This window comes from Rhinoderma darwinii, chromosome 4 (genome assembly GCF_050947455.1).
Source record: "Rhinoderma darwinii isolate aRhiDar2 chromosome 4, aRhiDar2.hap1, whole genome shotgun sequence".
Lineage (NCBI taxonomy): Eukaryota > Metazoa > Chordata > Amphibia > Anura > Rhinodermatidae > Rhinoderma > Rhinoderma darwinii.
The window spans coordinates 170,027,174-170,049,732 of NC_134690.1; the positions used below are offsets into that span (position 1 = coordinate 170,027,174).

The window sequence follows — 22,559 nt, forward strand, 5'->3', positions numbered from 1 at the left end:
TCATAAAAAACACATAAATAACGTCTACTGTATGTATATATGTACATTGTACAAATATTACATGGCCTAAATTTAGCCTAATAACTGGTTTGTTTTCTAGAGGAGGTAAAATACAGTCAAACAAACTACTAGGGCAAATGAAAAAGGAAGCAGTAAATGTTAGGGGGGGGGGTGAGAACAAATAAATTTTGGTAAATAAAACTGTATTTGTCAATTCTATTGAGTTGTTTTTAGCTATATTTGTTGCTGGGAAAGCTGGGTGACCACCGATAGTGTTGTCATACCAGGGATTGTCAGACAACTTTCCCAGAATCCGGAATGGTATGAGGTTTTATGGGATTAGGGAAGAAGTATTTTCCCTTTAGGATTGTAGGAAAGCTGGCAACCCCAGTGGAAACTACAGTGTGCGGCAATATAAATGGTCGCACAGTTTTCTTCTAAATAGATATAAATATCAGCAGAGGACAACTCAAGGATCAAGATGTACTGAAGAGTTTAGAATTGACACCAGAGTCAACCCGGCTACATACAGGGTATATAGTAGTGGTAAAATAGCACAATTGGCTAGATCTGCCCCATATAAATTAGCGCTACTAAAATAATTCGTGCAGAGTACATGAAAGCGTAGGCTTGACAGTTTATTAAAGGGTTTTATTGAGGTTATAATTCTCCAGATCTCAATCCAAACAAGCATCTGTGGGATGTGCCATGACGGTTCAGAGATCTTTTGCCAACGCAAGGGGGACCTACATAATGTTAGGCAGTCGGTGGATTTAATGTTATGGCGGATTGGTGAAAATTTTTATTTGTTATTTCAATGAAAGCGGTATACCGGTGTAAAAGACAGACTTTCAGCCTCTAAAAGTAAATAAGAATGTTTCCACAGACAGCAAGCAAAGATCTTAAAAAAAAAAAAAATTCTACATGTTTTTTGCTTGTGTCAGGGCACATTTTGTAGGACAAAGTGATAGATATGTTTTTAAACTACTTATACTAACTTTTTGTGCTCACTTAGAACACCTGAGGGACCCAACAATTTTTGATCTCAAGGACAAGACTTTTTTTTAGTTTTTCCATGACGGCATTCCTGAAAATATAATTATTTTTTTTGCGTCTAAACGAGTGTATGAGAGACAATGTGTAGTTTCTAGATGTACCATTTTGGGGTAAACACTGTACACATTAGTGACTTATCGTTATTTAGTTTAGGGGATACGAAGAATTAAAGGTAATGTGTCGCTAGAATTTATTTTTTTTTTTTTTTTTCAGTTAGTATATAAGTGATTACACATTGTTTTAAATTTTAATTTTTTCACAAGTCAGGAAATATTATAAATTAGATTCTAATTTATAACATTTCCATGTGCTGGTCATTAGAGGGAGCAATTCCCAAAATTGCAGCATTGCAATGCGGTAAATCAACCTCATTGCTTTATGCTGCAAATTTGGGGTAGACACACTCGCTCTAGTGTCCTCACACAATCCCCCCCTCCCTTTATCCTGGCTAGTGCCAGGAGAAGGAGGGGGTTGAATCTTCAAACCTCCTACACTGTGTGCTGCCATTTTCTGAGCGAATGCACAGTGTAGGAGGATTAGACACAGTGGTAATCAGACAGTATAACACGAACGTAAAACACACATCACATACACAAACATAACTAACCTGCTCCTGCCGGCGCTGCCGCCTCCGCCCCTATTCCGTGCGTCTTCGCGGCCTTGAACATATGGCCGGAAGCTGCGACCGGAAGTAGTCATCTTACTGTCCGGCTGCAGCTTCCGGTCCACATGAAAATGGCGCCGGATTTCGCTCTGCCGAAGACCTTCCTTTTGGTCTGTGTGGGAGCGGCGCATGCGCCATTCCCACACAGACGGCATACGCTATAGTGAATGGAACGGCTCCCGTTCGCATTCTCTATGGGGATGTATGCGCCGTATTCCATCTCTGTATGTGTCGTTAATCTACACATAGAGATGAAAAAAAAAAAATGGCAGCCCCATAGAGAAGTAAAAGAATAAAGTAAAAAATACAACACAACACAAATAAATAAAATGTATTTTAATATTAAACTAAAAGCAATATTATACATAAATAAAAAATTTTCGTGACACCTTCCCTTTAAAGTGTTTCAATTAATTTACCGTTATTTTATACCATTTGATGCCTAAACGAAGTATATATTAATAGTACAGTTTGTTACAGTAATGGGGAAGCCAAATATGTGAGGTTTAGGTTATGTAATATGCTTTTTATTAAATACGATATTTTAAATATAAAGTATTGTAGACACATCTAAGCTCTTCCTCATCCTTCAGGCTGCATACATAGTTTGAATGCTAAAAATCACCACCTGTATAGAAATGTAGCTGAACACATCACTTTCAGTATGTAATTGGAACTAAGGGCAGGTGGTAGCTATCTTGTTCTGTATGCCTTACTTTATCTGGTATATGTTTAGGATATTGTACTTTTACTATGCATACTATATGTGATAACTATGTGAGCGTGTTACATTTAGGCTTCTGTATTCTGTAAGTCTATACTTAACCTGTACTCCATTGTCATAGCGATACTTTCTTCTGTTCTCGTCCACGCCGGCCTGCTGGGTTACACTGCAGTAGTCACATGGGATGAAAAGTCATCCAGGACACCGGCCCGGAAGGAGAACAGAAGAAAGGGTCGCTATGACAATAGCCGGGATGTAAGTATTAGCCTTGAGAAAGCGTGTATGCACATGAAACGGCCGTAGGCTAATACCACATCCTGACCGAGATCTTTTGAATAAAGAAACTGTGTTGTAAGTTCGGTGAGTGCCTCGATAATTCCTATACGTTTATATTAACTTTTTTAGTCATTTTACACAAAAAAAGTTTTGTTTTATTTCTTTTCTGAGTTGCAATACTTGCAACAGAAAAAGAGCGATTCCCAAGCATAAATTGACATGTTCCGTATTTTAAAAAAAATAAATAAACCGCACCTCAGGTCAATTTATAAACATTTTGTCGGCAAATTTTTTTACGCAGTGTGCGGATGAGATTTGTTCAAATCCCATCCACTCTGCTGCTACTGTAATACACTGCAGATCTTCAGCAATTAAATCTGCTGTAGAAAATCTCCAGTATTCTCGCTACGTGTGAACATATTCTTCGATCTTTAGGTTTAGAAGTGAAGCAAGCCTACGGTCATTTCGCAATCCCACATGCCTTGAAAAAGGGCTCGTGAACGCGAAACGGCCGTAGAAAAAGAATGTGTAATCGCGAACGGCCGTAGGTTTTGATGTGGAGCAAGCCTAAGGACCCTGAATAAAAAATGTTTTGCTACAGTCGATGAGTACCTCAAATTTCTCTATTTTTATATCAAGTTTTGAAGCGCAGTACTGGTCCAAGAGCACCCCATGGGCATGTGAGACGCCAGAATTCCAAATATTGATAGTGCCATTGGGAATCTCCACTCCGCTGTGAAATTTGTCTGAATCTATGGTGCCAGCCCTTTTCCACCTCCCTTGAATATCCATATTCTTGCTACCACATGTAGTGTATGCATCCCTTTAGTGTTTATTGTATGTTTTAATTACATAGTTATTTAATAAAGTATGCGACTCTTAATACGTAATTTGTGACTGTGAGCCTTTACATAAGTTGAACTGAGTAGTATTTTGTGAACATGGTGGATTTGAGTGAGCCCCTTTTTACAACTGTGTAGGTTACTAGGTGGCCCTAGGGTGGGTACGGTCTGCTGTGAACATTATTTTGAACGTTTCCATCAGTAGCTCAGGGAATTTAGACGGAGAACAACGGTTTGCATGAAGGTTAAAACGGAGGTTGATCTTGACCATGAAGGCCAACTGACGGCAGATATTGGTCGAAAAGTAGATCTGCCATGTTTAATTTCTTTGGTTGTTGTCGGGTGATGTAGTAATAGCAACAGATCTGCAACCAAACAATGGAAGCTCAGACAGGCAACAGGTCACGACAGAGGTTGATCGAGGATTTGTCGTTCTAACCTCCACAGACCAAGAATGAAGGACAAGTTGATTAGAAATCGGCAGTCTGAAATTACGGAAATGGCCAGTTTTAGAGGGGTTTGAATTCCCATCTCGGCCCCAGCTCAGATTAACACACAAAAGCTTTTGTATCCCCAGAACAAAAGTGATTAGCACCAGAATAATTCTCAGACGACAACAGCTCAGGTACGATTACACAAACAACTGACGGTAGCAGGACAGGGGCTCATCTCCTGCAAACAGTACAAAATTAAAGCTTACATGCAGGTCCCAGCCACAGTTCAAAACAGCATGAAGTGGGTAGGTCCTACACGAAGTACCCACCCAGTACAAAAGGAAATCACGTAGCATATCCTGGTAATCCAGCAAATCAAAAGTAAACCTTTATGCGGGTGTATAATTTAAAGGATATACACACAATTACAACCTTTTTTTTATCACTTCAATGCATCCAAGAGAAAAAATAAATAAATTTGCAAAAAGTATTGATTACAAATATCTACCAACTGAATTCTGATACACCAGTTTGATTTTGCAGTTACCTTCCCTCAAGGTGGATTAGAGAAGCATAACACCAGGATCATTGGACTAAACTCGGGTCGTCTGAGCGGCTAAGTATCCTTTTATTTTTGTATGTTTATAAAAGAGCTTTTAGGGCAAACTCTTAACTTAGCCTGCTTCGATCCCGTTTTGAAAACAAGAGAGAGTGTGTAACACAATTGTACACATATACAAATATAAAAGCTATCAACAATTCGAGATCTACTAGATAAGGCCTCATGCACACAAACGTATTTTTTTCCTCCCGTAAATACTGGCGTAAACACGGGTCCTTGGTCACGCGTATTCGACCCGTATTGCACTAGTATTTACGGACCCGTGCCCGTAAATACAGGTCCGGAGTCACCAGTATTCCACCCGTATTTACGGGCACGTTTTCGCTGCAAAATTGCACTGCACTAAATCGGCAGCCCTTCTCCCGATCAGTGCAGGATAGAGAGAAGGGACAGCCCTTTCCGCAGTAAAAGAAATTCATACTTACCCAGCTGTTGTCTTGGTGACGCGTCCCTCTTTCGACATCCAGCCCGACCTCCCTGGATGACGCGGCAGTCCATGTGACCGCTTGCTCCTGTGATTGGCTGCAGCGGTCACATGGGCTGAAACGTCATCCCAGGAGGCCGGACTGGAGGAAGAAGCAGGGAGTTCTGGGTAAGTATGAACGTCTTTTTTTTTTTTTACAGGTTGATCTATATTGTGATCGGTAGTCACTGTCCAGGGTGCTGAAAGAGTCACTGCCGATCGTTTAACTCTTTCAGCACCCTGGACAGGGACTATCCCCTGACGTTGCCTAGCAACGCTCTCCCGTAATTACGGCTGCACACACGTAGCCACCCGTAATTACGGGAGCCCCATAGACTTCTATGGGCCTGCCCATGCCGTTATTACAGCCTGAAATAGGACATGTTCTATATTTTTCAACGGCATGGGCAGTTTCCCGTAAGCCTACGGGGAGGTACCCTTGGCCAATAGAAGTCCATGGGCCGTAATTACACCCCGTAAATACGGGTGTTTTTAAGTTCGTGAACATGGGGCCTAATAAGATCATCCGTGGTCCTTTCTCTGTGCCATCAGTTCCCTTCTACCATTGAAGCCGCCTCTTTCTCATTTATCACCCTCCCTCCAGCCCCTGTATTTAGCTGCCCCTGTGTTTTTTGCCTGAAACCGTGGCAGAATAGTATAAATTTTGCTGCAATTTTGAAAAAATTGCGATAAAATAGTCCGGTATGGGCATGATTGCAATCCCCAGGATAGGCCATCAATACGTGCTTGGTGGGGGTCCGACTCTATCCCTTCTTTACGGTTAAGGACATTTTACACAGCCCGACGAGGGCTGTGTAAACGAGCGCAGATCGAGACAGCTCGTTAATCGGCACTAGCTTACTCCTTTCACAAGGCACTAATATGGGGATGAGCGCTCGTTACTCCGATCGCTCGTCCCCATAAATTTTTATCGTGTAGGCAGCACACATCTCGCTGTTCTTATAGAACAATAATAGTTTCTACATTTCAAACTAAGCAATCAGCCGATGAGCAAGAGTTTGCTCGCTCATCGACTGATCGTTACCCAAGGCAATTATTGGGAACGAGCGTTCTGTGAACGCTCATTGTCCAATAACTGGCTGGTGTAAAAGGGCCATTAATTTAGGTCATATAAAATTCCTAATGGACAACCCCATTCTCTTGAATTGCACTGTACTTTTGTAGTCTACTGTCAGGATTGATCAAAAAACAACAAAAACAAAAAAATAAATAAAACCTCACACCCCACACGTGCAAACTTAAAAGGAGGATCGATCATAGTAATGCCCAATCCCCTAGCTAATAGGCGCTGTCATACTGATAAGGCTAGTGAAAATTGTGTCCCAAAATGTTTATCGTTTTAAAAGTTATGAGCTGATTTCCAAATATGCAAATGTGCCTATACTTGACAAATGGGCGTCAACACCAGCGATTCTCCTGAGGTGGAGCTACGTCACAGCCTCTGACGCTGTCCTATCAGCATGAAGCTGCTTCACACAGTGAGAGAGTCTCTGGCTGGAGGGAAGGTGGATTACGTAAAACAGCCATACCACGGGCTGTGGACCACCTAGAACAGTGGTTCTGGTGGCATATGAAAAATAAGATTATAAATGACAAATTGCAGTTCTAGCGGTGTCAAGAATGGAAGCTGTGTACTATATGAACCGTCTGTGTTGCTGGGCAGGGAAGGGGGAGAAGCCATATATTTGATTTGACAGAGTCATACAGAAAACATTACACCGCCCAGAGTGAAAATAAAGAGTCACCTCATATTTGACAAGTATAGCCAAATTAGCATATTTAGAAAAAAAGCTCATAACTTTGCAAATAATAAACGTTTTTGAAAAAAAAATGACACTGTAGTTATCAGCATCATAGCGCCTATTAGATGAAATAGGGAATTAATAAACTGGTGACAGAGCCTCTTTAAGTAATACATAAAAGCATCATGTACCATCATCAAGTAGATAGATGTGTAAGGCTGGACATTGTGAGGGCTTGAAGATAATGAGCTTATGTACAGAAGCATTATTGTGCACAGTCCGGATTTGATCACTTGTAATAGATCAAGCTTACATAGAATTGCAGGGTACTGTAGATGTCTGATGAAACGTGACAAGCAGTAGAAATAGATTCTAATAAATGGTGTTCAGCAAGCCTGTTTCTAATATGTTTTTTAATCTTTATAAAGGGACATGAAACAAGAGGACAGGGCTTATTCTTTGTCTCTAACATCTTAGGAAAGAGGATCATGTGGCCTGACACTCATATCCTTTCTGCTTATGGAATGTACTGCCCGTAGGCATCGGCCACTGTACAGAGACCTGCTGAAAAGAGCAGAATCCCATCTGTGATGCAGGCATAGACAACACACAGATAGCCTTCGTGAAAGTCCAGAATTGAGGATTAATTTATAGAAGAGCAAAGGTTTTAAGATAATGGGTGCCAAAAAGACTACCTCCAAAATGACACAATGAGTCTGACCTTTTAATCTTACTCATGTAAACTGCTCAGACGAATAAAAAAAAAAAAAAAAGTTTTTCTTGCCCGTGTACTCTTTATGAAGCCAGTAACAATGGCCACGTAGGAAGAGGAGAAATCAAACTACGGTAGATAAGTATTTACTTGAAATTCAAATACTATATGAAGCAAACCCTTTCAGAAAATAAATAAAATGCTATATTTTGAATACACTTGAACACAAAAATATATCAGGGGGTGGGATAATTCATGTAAGATTCAAGCATAAGTACTCCCATAAGAATATTGGGAAATTACAATTTAGGCAATTCCTAAACATAATTTTTAAAGCGGCTCGGTCATGAGACGGATTCATTTTTTTAACAAGAGTAAATCTAACATGGCCATAAAGGGTAAAACTAGTCCGAACCATGAGCTCCCACAATAAGGCTGGATTCACACGAGCACATTACGTCCGTAATGGACGGAACGTATTTCGGCCGCAAGTCCCGGACCGAACACACTGCAGCGCCGATCAGATTATGTAGGAGATAGGGCAGAAAGAATCTTGGGGAGGGTTCCTCCAGCTCACCTTATCACAGATGTGTGGAATCGCACACGGGTCCTCGTGTCGGCACACGTATGGATACAGGGAAAGGCAAAGAAATGGATCCAGCGCTGTGTCTTTTTTGTCTTTTTAAAATAGGAAACTATTTCCAAGTTTTATTGATTTAATGAAAAAATAAAAAACAATGATAATGCAGGTAGATATTCCCAAAACAAATGGAGGGATTGTGGCAGTGTGAGCGGTGCAGATAGGGCACTTATAATCTGGTGACAGTCTCTTTAAAAGATATGGAGACCTTTGACATGGGAAAAAAATATAGATTTTTGTATATGGTTGTAGTGCAACTTTTTTAATCCCAGTTAACCACAATTTCTTATTTCTTCATTTATTTTCAGACCCCCTGATATGTTGGTGTGTTCCTCCCAGTAATACCTGCTGGATGTGAGGTCTGGGAGTCCAGGATGCTGCTGCTCCACAAGCTCTCATGTACTAAAACAGCTTAAAGAGGCTCTGTCACCACATTATAAGTGCCCTATATTGTACATGATGTGATCGGCGCTGTAATGTAGATTACAACAGTGTTTTTTATTTAGAAAAACTATCAGCACCCAGACCCCCAATGATCAAAACTTCTGACATGCCACTAGGACATGTCAAACGTAATAAATTTGCCGCAATTTGTTCCAGCGAGGTTGAAAGAACAGAAAAGTGCCATAAAAAACTCCTGTTGATAAATCCCCCCCCCCCCCCATACCTTTATAATAATGGTGTTTCAGCTATGAAATGCCAGACACTATAAACAATATTCACTTTTGGTCATAACACCTAAAGTTTCTATTCCATGATATTATGAATGGCAGATGTCTGTTTACACATTGCAGTGATGATCAGGATGAGTAGAAGAAGAAATTATATATGCGTGCTGCACAAAAGGACACTTCAGTAACACAATACATTGTACAAATTATTTGCAAATGATGTGGTCATGCCATTAGGGTTGCATCATACACTTATAGTGGCAGCAAGGTGGAGGTGCAGCAGGCATGTGATGGAGAAACGACTACAACTTACATCCTCGTCATGACACTGGACCACACAGATACGTCCAGCCATGGAATAAACAGAAGTCAGACAGTGAACATCATAAAACATATGTTGAACAAGAATTAATAGATCCCATCACTAAATTTTATTTATCTCTGCAAAGGCCTATTGATTCTACTATGACCCACTTAAAAACTCTGGGATTGAATTTCCGCTCTCCAACTGAAGGCAACTTTGGGCAAAACTAAAAATCAGAAACAACCCTCTGAGATGTGCTTCCTTTACCCCTTGAGGCAAGAGCCATTTGGATTGGACAACCTGAAAATATGTTTTGTTTTTTTGCCTCCAGTGGTCATAACCTTTTTATTTTGTTGACAAAGCAGTTTGAGAACTTGTTTTCTGGGGGACAAGTTGTACTTTCTTTTGGCAACTAATTTCTTACATTATTATAAATCACAAAAGGTATTTTGAGGACTTATTTTTAAACTGTAATGTATTGGCATACTCTAGATCCATACACATTTCAGAAGCGGTGCCTTGGAGGACCGTAGTATAATGTTTATGAGTGTTAATGCGCTCCCGCTAGTCATATAGTATTATAGCAGATGGCATCAACAGGTTAAATGTGTGACAAGGAAGGCTCACATGACCTGCAGGCTTATCTTCTTTTATTAGGCCTCGTGCACACTTCAGTCACTGTTTTATCGGCCGTTTTTGATGGATCCGTGTGCCCGTTTTAGCGGCCGTGTGGTTTCCGTGTGCACTCTGTTTCCCTTTTCCAAGCATGGTACTGTCCAGGGTGCTGAAAGAGCAGGGTTGCACTGATCGGCGGTAACTCTTTCAGCACCCTGGACAGTGAGTAGCGCTGAAGAATGACCATGCTCGGCGCTCGCAAAATACAATTTTAATTAAATAAAAAAATCTGTTCATACTTACTCAGAACTCCCTGCATTTTCCTCCTGTCCGGCCTCCTGGGATGACGTTTCATCCATGTCACCGCTGCAGCCAATCACAGGCTGTAGTGGCGGTCACGCCGGACTGGATGACGTCAGAAGGCAGGCCTCCAGGGATAACACTTCATTCCAAGTGATCGCCTCTGCAGCCAATCGCAGGCTGCAGTGGCCACATGGACTGCTGCGTCCTACAGGAAGGTCGGATTGGAGGAAGAAGAGGGACTAGTCACCAAGACAACGATCGGGGTACGTTTGAACTGCTTTATTTTATTCTCTCTATCAGTGCTGGATAGAGATAAGTGGCTGCCGATTAGTGTAATATCTCTAATGTACCTAGCAACGTCTCCGTCACACACCGACGGCACACGGATGCCTTCCGTGGGCCTTCAGTTTTTTTGACGGCCCCATTGACTTGCATGGGCCTTATGATCACGGAATCTCGGACCAAAGTAGGACATGCTCTACTTTTGTCGGAACGGAACAACGGGACCGTCAAAAAAACTGAAGTGTGCATGAAATGAATGGGTCAGGGTGCTAGCCGTCAAAAAAACGGCTAGCACCCTGAAGGAAAAGACTGAAGTGGGCATGAAGCCTAAAGAGGATCGGTCACCAGTTTATTAATTCCCTATCTCCTAACTAAGCTAATAGGCACTATGATGCTGATAAATACAATGACTGTTTTTCCAAAGCGTTTATTACTTGCAAAGTTATGTGAATTTTTCTAAATATGCTAAGATGGCTATACTTGCCAAATGGGAGGTGACTCTTTCTTTTCTCTCTGGGCGGTGTAATGTTTTCTGTATGACACTATCCAATCCTCATACAGTTCTCCTGTTCTCAGCCCAGCAACACAGAGTGATCATATGGTATACAGCTTCCATTCCCGACTGCGTATTCAACTGGTGATATCTCCAGGTGTTTCACAGCTAGAACGGTGATCCTGGTGCCATATGAAAGATTAGAATCTCATATGCGTCCACTGTTCTAGGTGGTCCACCGCCGGAGATATGGCTGTATGAAATGACCCCCCTTCTCTTCAGCCTGAGTTTCTCACACTGTGATAGGACAGCGTCAGAGGCTATGAGGTAGCTCCACCTGAGGAGAATCGCTGCTGTTGAAGCCCACTTGTCTAGTATAGCCTAATTTGCATATTTAGAAAAAAAAAGCTCCTAACTTTTAAAATAAACTTTTTGGGACACAATTTTCAGTAGCATTATCAGTGTGACAGCACCTATTAGATTAGTAATGTCCTATCTCCCAGCTAAACTAGTGACCGATCCCCTTTAACCCATTTGTGAACAAAGACTTTAATGCCTAAATGTACAACAGCTAAATATCACCTTTTGGAATTACATTTTTCTCTCATTTTATACTTTAGCCAATTTTTTTTTTTTTACACTTTTACCAATATTTTTACTTTTCATCGTCCTGAATAAAAGAAAAGCGCTTTATTTTTATTCTATTGGGTATTTCTCCCTTGGCTGGTATGTGGGACATGTAACTGGGTTCAAGGAACCAGTGTACAGGATTTTTTTTGTAAGTGTTAAAGCAAGCAGGGTTATGGCAGGGTAGACTAAAGGTACTTTTACACAGCCCGACTTGGGCCGTGTAAATGAGCGCCGATCGAGACAGCTAGTTGATCGGTGCTCGTTTGCTCCTGTCACACAGAGCTATGTATCGGGACGAGTGCTCGTTACTCCGATCTCTTCCCTATATAATATTATCATGTCGGCGGCACGTCTCCCTGTTTACACAGGGAGAAGTGCTGCCGACAACTATAATATTTTGCACATTTAAAACGATACGAACAGCTGATGAATGCGAAATTGATTGTTCATCTGCTGATCGCTGCCCTGTTTACACATGGCAATTATGAGTAATATCTGAAATTAGATGATAGTAGTACAATAAAGGATTCATATTTCGCTGGGAGATTATATATACTCTATAATTCAATGATTAACTTAACTCATTTGCTACAATGTAGGATCTCTGTCCTCGCAGAATAACACAAGGACATAAGAAATCTTATGATGATTATTAGATAGAAAAGTCATATGCTTATCGGTCACAAGTGTCTATCTAAACCTCCACCACATCCTGGTGTCATAAATGAATCATAAGAATTCATTTCAGTAAAAGATCCAGTATTCAGACATTTTGTAATGTGCCTTGACGTGGAAATGTCTCAGATTAGATGACCACTAGAAATACGAGGCCTATAAGTAAGCAAGGCACAGTAGTCCGTATTAAAACCCCCTTATTGCTATATAAAAATATAAGAAATATTAAGTGACAGGCCTCCTGTCAGAGGAGCTTCTGCCTCTGTGTCCTTACAACAAAACATCCGGTTCCTGTACTCCTGGGACGTCATAGGGACACTGGATCACATAAAAATCACGGAAATAGGAGAAAGTGTCCGTGAACTGCTCAACACTCAAAGGGACAGCCCATTAACCCCTTCAGAACTGAGCCTGTTTTGGCCTTCATGACAAAGCAGATTTATTCAAATCTGACATGTGTTACTTTATGTGGTAATAACTTTTGAATGCTTTTACCTATCCAAGTGACTTCTCGTGACATATTGTACTTTATGTTAGTGAAATAATTTGGTCGATAAATTCAATATTTATTGGTAAAGATTTTGAGAAAATATGCAAAAATTAGCAGTTTCTAAATGTAAATGTATCTGCTTGTAAAACAGATAGTAATACCACAAAAAATAGTCACTAGTTACCATTTCCCATATGTCTACTTTATATTTGCATCGTTTTTTGAACATTCTTTATTTTTCTAGGACGTTACAAGGCTTTGAACTTTAGCAGTAATTTCTCATATTTGAAAGAAAATTTCAAAAGGCGATTTTTACAGGGACCAGTTCAGTTCTGAAGTGGCTTTGAGGGCCTTATATATTAGAAAGTCCCCATAAATCACCCCATATTGAAAACTGCACCACTCAAAGTATTCAAAACAGCATTCAGAAAGTGTTTTAACAGTTTCACAGGAATTAAAGCAAAGTAGAGGTGAAAATTAAAGCAAAGTAGAGGTCGCATGTATTTTGGGATATATGCGACTTTTTGATCACTTTTTATTGTATATTTTGAGAGGGGTGGTGACCAAAAGAATTTGCGATTCTGGCATTTTTTTTACTTTTATTTTTGCAGTGTTCACCGTGCAGGAAAAACAACATTATAGGTTTATAGTTTGGGTCGTTACGAACGTGGTGATACAAAATGTGTACTTTTTTTTCCCTATAATAAGACTTATTATAGGAAAAAAGAAAAAAAAAAAGCATTTTTTACTTATGTAACATAACTTTTATAAAACATTTTTATTATCTTTTTTTTACTTGTCCCACTAGGGGACTATGAGGTTTGCAGCTCTGATCGCTGCTAGAATAAATTACACTACCTACGTAGTGTAATGTGTTCTAACTGTCATTGTGACGTGACAGTAACTCTGACAGGAAGCCTCTGGCTGGTCCTCATAAGCTTCTGTACATGGCAGTCCGGAAGCCATTGTCTGGCTTCCGATTACCATGGCAACCATCGCCAGCCCCCCCGTGATTTCATGTGGGGGCTGACGATGTGCTCTAAACACCTTAAATGCGGCCGCCGCATTTAAGGGGTTAACTGCTGATCGGAAACAGGGAATGCAGGGCAGACACCCTGCATAGTTAACCGCCGCTGCGGTGTAGCGCCGCGCAGCAGTTAACTGTCAAAGTGCAGACATAACTGCACGTCAAGGTGCGTGAAGTTACTGCACCCCTTGACGTGCATTAACGGCAAGGTGTGGGAAGGGGTTAAAGAGCCAGGGTGCATTTTCTCTGATAGACTGCCACAATATTATAAACACTGCACTTTGTCAGTCATAAACATCTTTTCTGAAATATCACAAGCCGTGTCTATCCAAAGAAAGATGCTGGGTGGATTCAAACCCAGGTCCAATTGCTAACAACTGAGCCCCGATGCTGCCCACAATACATTATGATCAGTCATAAAAAGGTGGATTTTACTTTGATCACCGGGGGTTAGTCTATTACAGTATTGGAAGAAGGATATGGCAAAATTATTTTTAGGTTATGATTTAGATATTCGAAGTATGTGATGTCCTTCTAAACAAACTCCTTGCAAAAATTCCATATATTCAAAACAAGTGTAGAATGTAATGGAAAGAAGAGAAAACCATAGTGCAATATGCAGGGAATCTGACATACCACAATAGGTGCAAATCAGATGTCTAACGTGCGCATCAAAGGACTACTGTCATGTACTTACAGTTCCAGGCCGGGTAAAGTCGATGCTCTGAGCCGCACTTTGCCTCAGCTGGCTGTTAAAAAGTCGTGTGCACACAGTCTGAAGATATTCAGGGGTTATCTGAAGGCAGAGAAAATAAACCACATGTTATGCAGGTTATCAAATGTCACAGAAAATTTCCCACTAACATTAGGTAAATTGGACTCTCTGGGAGATACTGCAGATAGAAGTGATTACAGAGGCATTGAAGTCCATCAATTCTGAAGTCAAGTAATCATGGAGTAAGGCCCTGTGTGTGTGTGTGTGTGTGTGTGTGTGTGTGTGTGTGTGTGTGTGTGTGTGTGTGTGTGTGTGTGTGTGTGTGTGTGTGTGTGTGTATATATATATATAAAACACACACATATATATATATATATATATATATATAAATATATATATATAATGTATTATTTATTTCTTTGATAAATCCACAATCTGCACTACAATGCTTTTTCTATATAATAGGTGCTATACGTTATGATTAACCCCTTAACGCACCAGGACGCACCGGTACGTCCTGCATTGAAGTGCTTTAAGGCACAGGGACGTACCGGTGCGTCCTGGCTAAAAACTGTCACCCTGTCAAATGACAAGGTGACAGAACTGTGCCGTCAACTGTTTATGACAGTTGACCGGCACAGTAAGACGGCAGGGGACCATTCACAGCGGTCTCCTGCCGGCGATCGCTGTGATTGGTCAGTCAAAGCAGACTGACCAATCACAGCTCCAGGACGTAAGGTATGTGATGGCGCTGGCTCAGCTTGAGCCAGCGCCATCACCGCCGGTAATCAGATGTCCGGCACCCCTCTGTAACGGCCAGGACCGGAGCTAGGCTCCGATCCGGCCGATTAACCCCTTCGATGCATCGATCAACGCGATCGATGCATCGAAGTGTCTTGTAGCCTGTCGGCAACCACGATGGTTGCCACGGGCGCGGGTGTTTGTCACAGCTGACATCGTGCTCTAACGGCCAGGACCGGAGCTAGGCTCCGATCCGGCCGATTAACCCCTTAGATGCAGCTATCGCTGCATCTAAGTGATTAGACCGCACGCTATGGTTGCTAATGACAACCATCGGCACACGCGGGTGTTCCGATGGTTGCTATGGCAACCATAGCCTAACCATCGCTTCCTAGTACGGAAGCCTATTAGGCCCCGCCGGGAGGCGAAGCCTGATAGCTCTAATACACTGCACTATGTAGGTAGTGCAGTGTATTAGAATAGCGATCAGGGCTTCATGCCTTCAAGTTCCCTAGTGGGACACAAAAAAAAGGTAAAACAAGTTAATAAAAATGTTGTAAAAAAGTAAAAAAAAAATAAGTTTCATGAAAAAAATAAGTTGCAAAAAACACTAACACAGCCTTTTTTCCTATAATAAGTCTATTATAGGAAAAACAGAAAAACATTAAAAAAAAGTACACATGTGGTATCACCGCGTCCGTAACGACCCAAACTATAAAAATATCACGCTATTTTACCCGTACGGTGAACACCGTACATTTTTTTAATAAAAAACGATTCCAGAATCGCTGTTTGTTAGTCACTACCCCTCACAAAACAGAATAAAAAAAGGGATCTAAAAGTTGCATGTACCCCAAAATGATACCATTAAAAACTGAAGACCGTCCCGCAAAAAACAAGCCCTCCCGCAGCTTTTTTGACGGAAAAATAAAAAAGTTATGGCTCTCAGAATCTGGTGACACAAAAAATAAATTTGAAACAAGTGATTTTATCGTGCAGACGCTGCAAAGCATAAGAGAAACGATATACATCTGGTATCGCCGTAATCGTACCGACCCGCAGAATAAAGTAAAATGGTCATTAATAGCGCATGGCGAACTCCGTAAATTTTTTTTATAAAAAACATCAGAATTGCAGGTTTTTGGTCACCTTGCTTGCCAAAAAAATAAAATACAAAGTGATCAAAAAAATCGCATGTACCCCAAAATGGTACCAATGAAAACTACAGATTGTCCCGCAACAAATAAGCCCTCACACAGCTCCGGTGGAAAAAACAAAAAGTTCTGGCTTTCAGAATATGGCGATGCAAAATGTGCAGAGTGTCCAAAAGCGGATAAGATCTGGCACCATTTATCAGTGCGACACCGGCCACATATCTGCGGATTATTATTTATTTACCCCATTATTACACCCTCTTATTATGCCCCTGATGTACTCCGCACAGATTACATATGCCCCCACATCATAAACTGAAATACCAGCAAAACCCCAAACAAAACTGCCACTAAGCAAAATCCACGCTCCAAAAGCCAAATGGCGCCTCTCCCTACTGAGCCCCACAGCGTGCCCAACGGGCAGTTTACATCCACATATATGGCACCGCCATACCCGGGAGAACCCGCTTAACAGTTTGAGGTATTTGTCTTCAGTGGCATGAACTGGGCACAAAATATTGTGCACTAAAATGGCATATACCTGTGGAAATTTGCAATTTTCACTTTGCACCATCTACTGAGCATTCATTTATTATAGAAAAAAAAAAACCTGTGTGGTCAAAATGCTCACTACACCCGTTAATAAAATGCCTTCAGGGGTGCAGTTTCCAAAATGGGAGTCACTACTTGGGGGTTTGTTGGACTATTTGACCTCAGAGCCCTGCCGTTGTGGGCTAATGCTGCGAAAATCATTAAAATAGGTCTCACATGCGCCTTTCACGCCTAAGCCCTGTCATATATCCAGGCAAATGATAAATGCCTTGAGGGGTGTAGTTTACAAAATGGGGTCACTTCTCAGGGTTTTACACTCTACTCTGGTACCTAAGGGAGTTCTGCAAATGCGACATGGCGCCCCTACACCAGTCCAGCAAAATCGGTGCTCTAAAAGCCACATGGCGCTCCTTCCATTTTGAGCTCTGCCATGTGCCCAAACAGCAGTTTAGGGCCACACATGGGGTATTGCCGTATTCGGGAGAAATTGGGTAACAAATTATGTGTGTTTTTTTCTAATATTACCCCTTGTGGAAAAAAAATTGGGTGCAAAACTACATATTTTTTGGGAAAAAAAAAATAAATTGTTCATTTTCACTGCCTCATTCTAATACAATCTATGAAACACCTGTGGGAGCAAAATGCTCAGTACACCCCTAGATGATTACCCTGAAAGGTATAGTTTCCAAAATGGAGTCACATCTCAGGGGTTTCTACTGTACGGGTACCTCAGGGGCTCTGCAAATGCGACATGGCGCCCAAAAAACAATCAACCAAAATCTACATGCCAAGTAGCACTCCTGCCATTCTGAGCCCTGTGGTGTATCCAAGCAGCAGTTTATGACCACATGTGGGGTATTACTGTACTCGGGAGAAATTGGTTTACAATTGTTGGGGAGCTTTTTCTCCTTTATTCCTTGTTAAAATGAAAAAAATTCAACATTTTAGTGGAAAGAATGAAGATTTTCATTTTCACTGCATAATTCCAATAATTCAGCAAAAAAACTGTGGGGTCAAAATGCTCACTATACCGCTAGATAAATTCCACGAGGGGTATAGTTTCCCAAATGGGGTCACTTTTGCCGAGTTTGCACTATTTTGGCCCCTCAGTGGCTTTGCAAATGTGACATGGGGCCGCAAACCTTTCCAGCAAAACTCGAGCTCCAAAAGTCAAATGGCGCTCCGTCCATTCTAACTTCCGCCATGTGTCCAAACAGCAGTTTATTACCACATATGGGGTATTGCTGTGCTCAGAAGAGTTTGCTTTACAAATATTGGGGTGTTTTTTTTCCTTTATCTATTGAAAAAATGAAAAAATCTGAGCTAAAACGACAACATTTTATTAGAAAAAAAATTTAGATTTTCAATTTCACGGCATAATTCCCATAAGTTCAGCAAAAACCGTGTAGGGTCAAAATGCTAACTATACCCCTAGAAAAATTCCTTGAGGGGTGTAGTTTCCAAAATGGGGTCACTTTTGGGGAGTTTCCACTGTTATGGTCCCTCCAGGGCTTTGCAAACACGACATGGCACCGAAAACCAATCCAGCAAAATCTGCGCTCCAAAATCCAAATGGCCCTCGTTCCCTTCTGAGGGTCCAAACAGCAGTTTATTACTACATATGGGGTATTGCCGTAATCGGGAGACATTGCTTTACAAATGTTGGGGTGCTTTTTCTCCTTTATTCCTTGTAAAATCTAAAACATCGTATGTTTTTTCAGAAAAAAAAGTAGATTTTCATTTTCACACACCAGTTCCAATAAATTTAGCAAAAAACCTGTGGGCTAAAAATGCTAACTATACCTCTTGAAAAATTCCTTGAGGGGTGTAGTTTCCAAAATGGGGTCACTTTTGGGGGGTTTCCACTGTCTTGGCACCACAAGACCTCTTCAAACCTGACATGGTGCCTAAAATATATTCTAATAAAATAGAGGCCCCAAAATCCACCAGGTGCTCCTTTGCTTCTGAGGCCGGTATTTCAGTCCAGTAACACACTAGGGCCACATGTGGGATATTTCTAAAAATTGCAGAATCTGGGCAATAAATATTGAGTTGCATTTCTTGGGTAAAACCTTCTGTGTTACAGAAAAAAACTGTATTACAAATGAATTTAGTAAAAAAAAAAATAGGGGGTTTCTAATATATAAGGCCCTCAAAGCCACTTCAGAACTGAACTGGTCCCTGAAAAAATAGCCTTTTGAAATTTTCTTGAAAATGCGAGAAATTGCAGCTAAAGTTCTAAGCCTTGTGAGGTCCTAGAAAAATAAAAGCACGTTCAAAAAACGATGCAAACATAAAGTAGACATATGGGAAATGTTAGCTAGTAAATATTTTGTGTGGTATTATGATCTGTTTTACAAGCAGATACATTACAATTTAGAAAAATGCAGATTTTTGCAAATTTTCTCTAAATTTTGGTGTTTTTTACAAATAAATATTGAATTTAACGACGACATTTTTTCAGTATCATAAAGTACAACATGTCACGAGAAAACAATCTCAGAATCGCTTGGATAGGCAAAAGCATTCCGGAGTTATTACCACATAAAGTGACACGTCAGATTTGCAAAAATCGGCTGTGTCCACAAAGCCAAAACAGGCTGTGTCCTTAAGGGGTTAATGAAATGACATCCAAATAGACTGGATAACGGATGTACAAAACACACATCACGTTTTCAGTCGTTTTCTATTTAAAAGAAAGATAACAAAAAAGTGTTTAATACAATAGGATGGAAAATGGATTGAAAAAGCGGTGTATTTTTTAGTCATCAGTTACACACATTGGTCCTGTTGCTTTTCTCAGGTAAAGTGGACCATAGACAGGATAACTTGCTTCTCATCCATCCAGTGTTGTTTTTCATGATCAAGAATGCTACATACAGTACAAGGTATCTGTCCCTGCACTGTTCGTTAAATGTTAAGATTCTAGGATCATTTTTTAGTAACTATCAAAGAAAATGTAAAGAAAGTCCAGAAATGACAGACAGAAAATATTCATTGGTCAGTAACATGTACATAATGATAATTGTTCATCTTTTCAGCTTGCATCATAAACAATTATCATTCCATGTCTGGGCATGTGTATAGGATTCTCAATACACATGACGTCCAGGCTGGATGGTCATGTGTATTCATTATCAGGACACTAGATTAACGTTAATCAAGTGTCCTGATAATGAATACACATGACCATCCAGCCTGGACGTCATGTGTATTGAGAATCCTGACACTTCTGACTCTTCTCTGAGATTTCCAGCAAGAAAAACGAAATCTCGTTTACCTCGTAATCTCGCGAGAGTACGAGTGGCTTGCTGCAATCTCACAGAAAAGATTCAGAAGTGTCAGGATTCTGAATACACATGACGTCCAGGCTGGATGATCATGTGTATTCATGATCAGGACACTTGTGTATCTGGCTGCACATCGTTCTAGTAAGAACGCTGTGCTGCTTGTAAATGAACGTAGAGGAGTTTGTGACGCTGACTGGTCACGGATTGGTCAGCGTCATACACGTAAACACGCCCAGTTAAAAACACAATACACGCCCAGTTGGACATAACGTTGTCCATTTCAAAGCTCATTTGCATATATATATATATATATATATATATATATATATATAAAATAGCTCATAACTTGGCCAAAAATGAACGTTTTAAAAAAAAAACAAAAAAAAAACTTTGCTGTTATCTACATTGCAGCGCCGATCACATGCAATAGGAGATAGGGATTTGAGAATCTGGTGACAGAGCCTCTTTAAATACGATGTTGTTTTTCTTACATTCTTAGGCCTCATTTACACGAGCGTAATATACGCGCGTGCGACGCGCGTGCTTTTCACGCGTGTCGTACGCACCTATATTAGTCTATGGGGCAGTGTAGACGATGCGTGATTTTTGCGCAGTGCGCGTGCGTTGCGTAAAACTCACGACATGTTCTATAATCGTGCGTTTTTCGCGCATCACGCACCCATTGAAGTCAATGGGTGCGTGAAAACAACGCATGACACACGGACGCTCCTGCGTTGCATGCGCGAAAATCATGCATCACTTGTTATGTCCATGAAAAACAGTCTATAAAGCTGGACAAAGCAAACAAAAACCAGGAAGTGCTTGCGTTTCCACTGCGAGTGGGCAGGGCTAGGGACTGGAGACTGTGAAGGTATCTTCCACTGTGAACACCTGCTGCCATGCCGCGTGGGATGGACGTGGAGCGCCTCCTCGTCCTGGTCCAGGGACATGCAGAAATTTGGGATACTCGCTCGGAGGCGTACCACAACCGGACGGCCAAGGAGGACTCCTGGGAGGTGGTCGCAAAGGAGCTATTCGGCCAGGACTGGGAGAGTGGCCGAACCCGTGACCGCAGTCGGTTGGGTGAGTACCAGGCATTTTCTGGCAATGCATGTCATCCCTTTTGAAGAACTGGGGCCCTGTATGTGTCGTCTGCGCATTTTCACGAGAAACTTTTGTGGAGCAGGCGCATCACCGTGTACCACGTAATTGGCAGTGCAGGGCCCCTCATTTAAGTGAGAGGTCATAGTTCTGATGGCGTGATATCTGTTTTTTAACTCCAACAGTCCAAGAGATCAAAACACGGTGGCGGAGCTGCCGTGACCAATTCCGGCGTGAAATGGGTGAAAGGGGACGCAGCGGGGATGGCGCATCTCGCAAGCGACCCTATATGTATACCCAACAGCTGATGTTCTTGAAGGACATCATGGAGATGCGCACGTAAGAGTTTCTGCCATTGCATGTGTCTAATGTGTGTTCGCCCATGTCCTGTTTGCCATTGTGTTGTTGTAGGCATTGTTATATATTCTGTTCTAACGTAATTTTCTATTTCTAGAACCACCGACAATTTGGAGGATACCGCAGAGGAGACAGACGTGGACGAGTCTCGGCCGGAACCTCCTGCTGCCCCTGTCCTGCCCCCTAGCCCAGAGCAGACACCCCTGGAGCCCGCCCCTGGCCAGTCTGCACGGGCCGTCGCCTCTCCGGCAGAGGAGCACCCCGTGCGTGCCCGCACTCGCCGGGCCCGTGCTCAACAGGCCTCTGCAGCGGGGCAAGTAGATGCCCGGGTCCTGGAGTATCTAAGGCGAGCCGCTGATGAGGACGGGAACTACGCCTTTGGCCAAAGCATCGTTCCCCTCCTCCGGCTGGTCCCCATGGACCGTATGGGCCGTCTACAAGCGTCGATCGTGACGTTGATCGACGCTTCCAGACCACCCCACAATCCGAACGTGTGCTTCACGGCCATTGAACAGTGGCGCAGTTCAGCCATGCCGGCCACCACGCCCCAGGTGCCGGGCCCATTCCACCCAGGCCCCCAGATGCAACGCCCGCATCCGTATATGCGCCCTATGGCTCCCCACTTCCCTGGCCCAACATACCCCGGGCCACATCAGCACCACTATGCTGCCGAGGAACAACCTACACAGCTCCAGGTCCAGCATAGTGGCGCTGAAATGCAGGCCTATTCGTCCCCGGGCCACCAGTACCAACACCTTTAAGTGTGTTGGAGGCCAGAATTTGTGACGCGCCAGTATTTTTTGGAGCAGGGATGCCAACTCGCCGTCCTCTTTTGTGTTGGATCTATATTATACACCATGTTGGTGTTTTTTGTTTGATGCAAAATTTTTTTGGCTTTTGCAAAACCCTGTATTAAAAACTTGAATGTTGAATGTTTAGATTTTGTGTTGTTTTTCATTGATA

At 41.8% G+C, this 22,559-nt stretch overlaps 1 protein-coding gene across 3 annotated transcripts in view; it reads right to left on the bottom strand.

The window, feature by feature from the left end:
• The window catches only part of ARMC9 (armadillo repeat containing 9), a 190,469-nt gene that overhangs the window by 92,262 nt on the left and 75,648 nt on the right, over nt 1-22,559 (bottom strand). For 2 of the 3 annotated variants that reach the window (XM_075861839.1, XM_075861838.1), the window contains exons 9-10: nt 14,384-14,482; nt 9,181-9,195 (exon numbers count right to left, since the gene is read on the bottom strand). In XM_075861839.1, the coding sequence (XP_075717954.1) occupies nt 9,181-9,195; nt 14,384-14,482 (114 nt within the window). The remainder of the gene's footprint in view (nt 1-9,180; nt 9,196-14,383; nt 14,483-22,559) is intronic. The other variant, XM_075861840.1, reaches the window with a different exon arrangement.